Raw genomic sequence first — 6850 nt, forward strand, 5'->3', positions numbered from 1 at the left:
GCTGCTGAGCAAACTTTTTTTCCTCGCTTTTTTGTTTGGGTAAATTTGCACATAGCCGGGAAACAAACTGTGTTTCTTGACATTTATCTTTAACTTACACCAGAGTTAATGTTTCTGTCTGCAGCTCCATGATTAATGGTGGCGTTAACGCTTTGGCCAACACAGATTAATGGGCAGCGGTTTCACAGCCAGACGGCCAGTTGCCATCTGCGTTTTTTTTTATTTTTTTTTTATGTTGCCTGATAAGCCCGGCAGCCGTTGACAGTTTTCTAGGGAGCACTTCATGCCCTCTTTATTGACGGCAGTATTACAGGATGTACAAGTCAGAAGACAGGAAATGGAAATACAGACGCGGCCAATTCTAGAGAATGGAAACTTTTGCATGTGGCAGTTTCAAAACGACAAGCGGTGCAAGGGAAATTTGGCGGCTGACATCATCTGTCCGTCTTGAAGCGGACAGAAAATAATTTCAGGAGTCATTTTAGTGTGAAACTTCAGTCATTGATAATACAAACATGGCGAAATAATGTCGGTGTTTTAAAAATAATTATCAGAGTAAAAGTTAGTGTGCAGAATAATCAGGTTCTTCTTTTGGCGAGTCAAGTAAAAGTCGGGGGGAAACAGAAAATTTACGTTTTAAGTCAATAATTAATGTTTTTAATTGGACACAAAAGTCTATGGAACACCTATGTAATGTAATCTAGATAACTTTGGATCATCTCTCTCCTTGAAGTGTCACACAACAAGATATACGGCTATTATTTGAGCAACACAGCTCAGTTCTGAGTGAATTTTATCTTTTCAAAGAACCGATTCTTTATCATTTGTATTCAGTTTTAAACTCTGCACACAGGAGGTCGGACTTTGTGATTTTGAAGATATTTTTTTTTCCCCCATATGCACCCCTATCTGAATAATAAGTATTGGAGCTTGTGCAAAATGGGCATTCATTTCGATAAGTTGTGCATATTTTTGCTCTTACGTAAACTTTCTGCTGTTGTCATATGACTATATGATCTCTGCGCATTTCATCCTATTGGACCTGCTTGTGATGAACAGGTAGGCGGCCAGCTCCGCGACAAATTCACAATTTTTGCAAGACATTGCAAGAAAGTAAAAAAAAAAAAAAAAACCCTAAAAAAAACGAAATAAATGAATGAACTTTTTCTGACATGCTGCCAAAGCAAGCAAAAGGGGTTCCGCCTTTGGCATACCTTGAAGGAGAGGAATTACCGTAATCCATGAACATACAAGACTGGAGGGATCTATCTCATAATCTACCATCTTATATTTACCTTGACCTGGGACCGCTGCAGCGGCGGGAACATCCACAAGTCGCTACACCCTGAGCATTAACAATTCCTTGTTTACCCTCCTCGGTCAGATGCGCTGCGGCGGTGTGACAGACTTTTTTTGTTTCTGTTATGTGTGTGCGGGACTGTGCAGGAGGCGCGACATCTCCCAGAGAGGGGGTGGGGGGAGCAAAGTATAAAGGGAGGCATGAGGAGCGCCAACTCACCTCATCCTGGTCAAAGAGCCCAGAGAAGGTAGGACTCTCGGGATTGTGTTTGTTGTCTGGGTGGGAACCATGGAGAAATTGGTGAAACGTGCATCATGCCACAGGAGCAGCAGAGTCCGCCGTTATTACATTGACTTACTTTTGTTGTGTGTGTATTAGGCAAAACATTCACCAAACGTAGTCTTTGCTTCACCCCCCCCTCTCCTATTTCCAGGATGATGTTTGCACTCGTGATTTATTTGGTGACTCTGCACCAGGTTCTCTCCGTCTGTGATTTGGTAGGTAAAGTCTGCGTTATTCAGAATTACTCGTTCTCCAAGGGCTGGAAAAATATCTTCATCCTCATGATTAGAAGGGTACGAGTTGCGAAGAATCACAGGAGGAGTAGAACGCCAGCCTGAGAATCTGCTCATTCAAAATGTGCACACTTTGGCTCAACACTTCTTGTTCATTTCATTTATAAATGGAGTGTTTTGTTTTTGAGGGTCTAATGCATGTTTGTTTCTCCCACCTTGGTATGCACACGTCTCCATGCAACGGCGGTGCACCCACAGCCAGGTAAGTGACACTGTGGCATGTGGAGACAATGGTTATGGGATAATACGATAATAGGAGATAGGAGATTGTTTTGGCCGTGTCTTTCTCATATGTCCAGCAATTAGATATACATTATTTTGTCAATAATATTACAGCGTACAGAGTAAATATGCACATTCAACATTGCGAATAATTACTTGTTTTTCCGTGTGTGTGTGTGTGTGTGTGTGTGTGTGTGTGTGTGTGTGTGTGTGTGTGTGTGTGTGTGTTCGCTCAGACATTTGCACAAACAACAAAACTGTCCAGACTGAGATCGCTGCAAGGCACAATGCCTTCAGGAGGAATGTTCAGCCAACAGCTTCCAACATGCTGAAAATGGTAAATCCCACACTTGGACACACACTGGACCATGGCTCTGTTTACGGTCTCCTGCAAAACCACTGGGTTTTAGCATCCTGCTAATAATCAGGCTTTGAGAAGGGACGCAAAAGGGAGCCGAGTCAACACCTGGCTGCGGGTGTGGTCCCGAACCTATGACCCACTGACCTTTTTGACTTTTGTTTTTGGTCAGCTATTTAAAAAGTCGTAAGTCGATCTTATATCTATGCTTTTTTTTTTTTTTTTTTTTTACTTTCGTGATTAGCCTGCTGTGAACCGCCGAGCCCAGCTGCCAATCCACTGCACACAGCTGAAAATCCGTCGGTCAACATGAGAATAAAGAGCATTTATCTCATGACGCAAAGCCCGGATTGGCTGTATGAAAAAAAAATTAAAAACAATTCACCTTTCCCAAAACACCTGCAATCCGTCAAAACCAAAACTGACCACGCTGCTTTTTCTTGTTACTTCATCGTTTTCTTTCAACAGAGTTACGATGAGGAAGTGGCAGCCAGCGCTCAGGCCTGGGTGGACAAATGTATTCTGGCTCATGGACCTCCCAGTACTCGTTCGCTTAATGGTATATTTCTTCTATACTTCCAGCTGCACACGTGTGCCACGAATTAAAAAAAGAAAACGACCACAGTGCTTAAAAAAAAATAATAGGTTGAAGGTTCCAAGTGACCTGACCACCCATGTGATTGATTGCTTCCCCAAACGGAACATTTTCTTATCTCTGGGCTTTTGTATTTTGGGGCGAGATATGACATCATTAAAGAGATTATCATCAAAAGGGCCTTTAAACGAAGGCTGTTTTATCCACAGGGAAGTGAAATTAAACTGTTGACTTTGCAGCCATAATCGGCTGTGCCAAATGTTTCTTTTCTTTTCTTTGACCCAACAGGTTACGTGATGGGTGAGAATCTGTTCTACTCACAGCAGCTGTACTCATGGGACGTCGTCATTTCTACCTGGCACAATGAGGTGTCGCACTTCAAGTACCCAAACGTATCAACCACTGGCCAGCCAATCGGTCACTACACACAGGTAACTGATAGCGATAAGGTGTCAACAAAGATCACGGATGTGTTGTCCCATTTCTTTGAGGAGAACCGTGAGGTGACCTCGTCCACACAATGTGGAGAAACAAACAGGCATTGGGTTGGCACCGGAGACTCCGGTGTGTTTTCCACCGCGTGGCATGTGATGTGTTTTAGGGTGACATGACGGAGTTCAGTTTCTCAGCTGAAAGGTAGCCACTGTTAGCCGCTCATGCTTGTCAAAACAAAATTATAAATTGTTTTGTTAGACAAATGTTACTGGTAGAGGTAAAGCTACCCGGACTAATTAACCATTCACAGTCTGAACTGTACAACTGTACAAACACAGTATATTGTAGAGCCAAAACAATTAAGTGATTCCAGTCGATTAAAAAAAAAAAAAGGATCACAAGCTTTCCTGGATTGAATCATCACTTATTTAATTTCAGTACTGCTCAAAATTGATTTCGTTTTCCGCCGGTTCTGGAATAAAGGGAAAGTTGTTTCACTTTCAGACATTCAGACTTCAGATTCACACATTTATTTTTTTTTTAATGGTTTTTTAGCATTTTATTCACCTATTTAAATAACGGTTTAGTCGAATTGAAACAAAAAAATGTCAGTAGATGAACTGACTGAAAAAAATCATTCATTGCTGCAACTTTACTGTACACATTCTCCAGGTACTACTTACTAAGCACTCTTGCTGGTATTTTAATTTGGTTCTCCAATATCAACCATTGTTTCAGAAAACTTTTTTCATTCAGTCGAGTGATCCAAAGTGTATATACAGTAAATGTTGTTGTTGTTTTGTTTTTTTTTGCATCAGGTGATTTGGAACAGCTCCTACAAAGTTGGCTGTGGAGTGGCAAGTTGTCCCAACAACATATACCTCTACGGCTGCCATTACTATCGAGCGTACGTTGGTCGCCGTCATCGCACAATCATTTCTGATGCCTGTCTGGTAGCCGAGTCCAAAAATGTGTCTCATGACTCATTTGTGCCACAGAGGGAACTTTCAGAACTGGCCGCCCTACAAGGAAGGGCCCTCGTGCGGATCTTGTCCCAATAACTGCGAAGACAAACTCTGCAGTAAGTTGCAGACAGGACGAAAGAGACACACGTGTCTGTGCTATTGCACACAGTGCAACACTTACACATAACACAAATTATTTTGTCACTGTTTTGTTGCAGCAAATCCCTGCGATCAAATCAACCGCTTCCTCAACTGTCCTGCTCTGAAGGCCATTTTTGGATGCGGAAATCGTTTGGTGTCCGCTTGGTGTCCCGCTACGTGCACGTGCACTGACAAAATCATCCCAGTAGCCTAAAAACCTCAAGTATGAAAGTTTTTACTGTCAAGGTGCATGATAGCCCGTATATGTGAGAAACAACATGATATAACTGTGATACAATTTACCATATAACTGATACTGATTTTCTACATAGTGGACCTTTAGTTGCAGCACCTCGTTTAGTTAAAAAAAAAAGGCACTGTGCATGATCAGATTGTCGATAGATAACAGTTAAGTGTTTGATTCAGTGTTTAAGTGGCACCTGTTGCTATAAACCGCTCAACCTCTGTTAAAGCTGCGGCAAATAAAGTTACAATTAAAAAACCTCCAGTGTTTTGTTCGCTTTTGTTACACTCACACTATTGTATTTGCTTCACACAGAATCACACACACACACACACACACACACACACACACACACACACACAAACAAAATGTCATGTCAAAGACTGCACTCAAATTAATTTACCAGTTTCAAGGTTTAGGCACAAGTAAAGGTCTTGGAAGTTACCTTTAAACGTAAAAATAACATGAGTTTACAGTAGTATCACCAAAATTGCCAAAATCAGACACTGAATGAATAAAAAAAAAAGAAGATATAATAACCTAAGAAACTTATTTATATATACATATATATATATATATATATATATATATATATATATATATATATGTGTGTGTATATACCTATATTAATAATACCACACTTCTACCAGGAGATGGCAGTGCTGTACAACACGCCATCAACCCAGGCGCCAACCTACAGTGGCTGCTTTCATCTGCAGCAGTGGCCTGTGAGCAAAATGCATAAGATCATGTCGAGAAATGCCATGCTTCATCACACACTGCCTATGAACCATGCGGAGAAGGTAAACAAGGCTGTGTTGCTCTGTGAGGGCCGTTACCTCACCGCCGGGATCAGCCTCAACTGTCATGTGAGCCTTTTTCTGAGATAAAGGTTGACCACAGAGCATCCAGCAGGACACTTTTGTTATCTGACAATAGAATTTAAAAAAAAGAAGAAGATAAGAATCAACATCAATTCATAGCTTCGATAGAATTGTGGTGGTGCAACAGGGGCACCTCCTCACAAGAAGTCGTGCTCTCTACGGAAATAAAAAATACTTATAAATGAATGGAAACTGTTAATTTAGTTTAGTGACGTCTCTCAAAAAGCATTACATACGTCATTTTCATTTAATACCAAAATATCTCCTTGACAAAATATCTCAGTGGAAACGGTGTAGAGTAACAATCTCATAATCTGTCAGTTGCAATGACACATTTGAGGTGAGCGCTATATCGACATCTTCACAGGAAACCAATGTTGCCATTGCAAGCGAGTATTTAGAGCAACAATCTACCTTGTTCAGATTAGCTCTGTACCCTGCGCTCTTTAGAACCATACACACAGTCCTTGTTTTTGTTGTGTGTTGTTGTTTTGCACCTTGCACAGTTCATCCATTAGATACTGCTACATGTTGCTTATATTAATTTCTCCACACAGGAAGGTTTGAATCCAGTTTGTCACTCTTCTGAAACGACAGGGTTTTTGTTTTTTTGTTTTTTTAAAGAAAAAAGTTATTATCGTAAAAATAAATAAACGTGACTGAAGACAATGTCACAATGTGTATTATTACCGGTAGATAATGACTAGGCAGTAATAGGTATGTGATAACTGGGTGTTATACTGAGTACAATGTGTTCTGTGGGTTACAATACACAGTTGGAAACCTTCTCTATAAAACATCTCCAAAATGCTCAAAATAGAGAAAAGAAGCCTAGCAAGCACTATTTACATGTCTATATGAGTCAGAAGATGTGACATGGGTGTGAGTGTATATGTACAATCAAATCTGAAGCGGAATACCTTTACAATCTGATAGGAATACTTGCTGGCAGTTTGTCTGTGAAATGTGGGCGTGTCTTGAGAGAAAGAGAGAGAGAGAGAGAGAGAACGCAATAATGCTTTGATTGACAATCCAGCCTGTTAAGCTGTTGCGCCTGTTGTAGTCTCCAACACAACTTTGTGCCTTGCCCGCCTCTGTGTGACGACGTTCACCGACAAGTACGCTTAAAGG

At 40.9% G+C, this 6850-nt stretch overlaps 1 protein-coding gene across 1 annotated transcript; it reads left to right on the forward strand.

Annotated features, from left to right (window-relative positions):
- The first annotated feature begins 1435 nt into the window (after positions 1-1435).
- On the forward strand, positions 1436-4939 carry LOC142899561 (cysteine-rich venom protein latisemin). The gene is made up of 8 exons (XM_076043205.1): positions 1436-1547; positions 1734-1801; positions 2334-2434; positions 2924-3014; positions 3339-3481; positions 4304-4392; positions 4484-4566; positions 4669-4939. The coding sequence occupies exons 1-8, from the start codon at positions 1501-1503 to the stop codon at positions 4803-4805; spliced, it is 759 nt and encodes a 252-aa protein (XP_075899320.1). The 5' UTR covers positions 1436-1500; the 3' UTR covers positions 4806-4939.
- Positions 4940-6850: the final 1911 nt, after the last annotated feature.

The sequence above is a fragment of the Nelusetta ayraudi genome, unplaced genomic scaffold (assembly GCF_046127955.1).
Source record: "Nelusetta ayraudi isolate G7.1 ecotype Tasmania unplaced genomic scaffold, CSIRO-AGI_Nayr_v1 ptg000074l, whole genome shotgun sequence".
Lineage (NCBI taxonomy): Eukaryota > Metazoa > Chordata > Actinopteri > Tetraodontiformes > Monacanthidae > Nelusetta > Nelusetta ayraudi.

Excerpts from the sequence above, each read along its gene's own strand:
- LOC142899561 (XM_076043205.1), top strand. The coding sequence starts at position 1,501 with ATGAGGAGCGCCAACTCACCTCATCCTGGTCAAAGAGCCCAGAGAAG. Across the intron at positions 2,435-2,923 it reads CTTCCAACATGCTGAAAATG|AGTTACGATGAGGAAGTGGC; the intron begins GTAAATCCCACA and ends TTCTTTCAACAG. Across the intron at positions 3,015-3,338 it reads CAGTACTCGTTCGCTTAATG|GTTACGTGATGGGTGAGAAT; the intron begins GTATATTTCTTC and ends TTGACCCAACAG.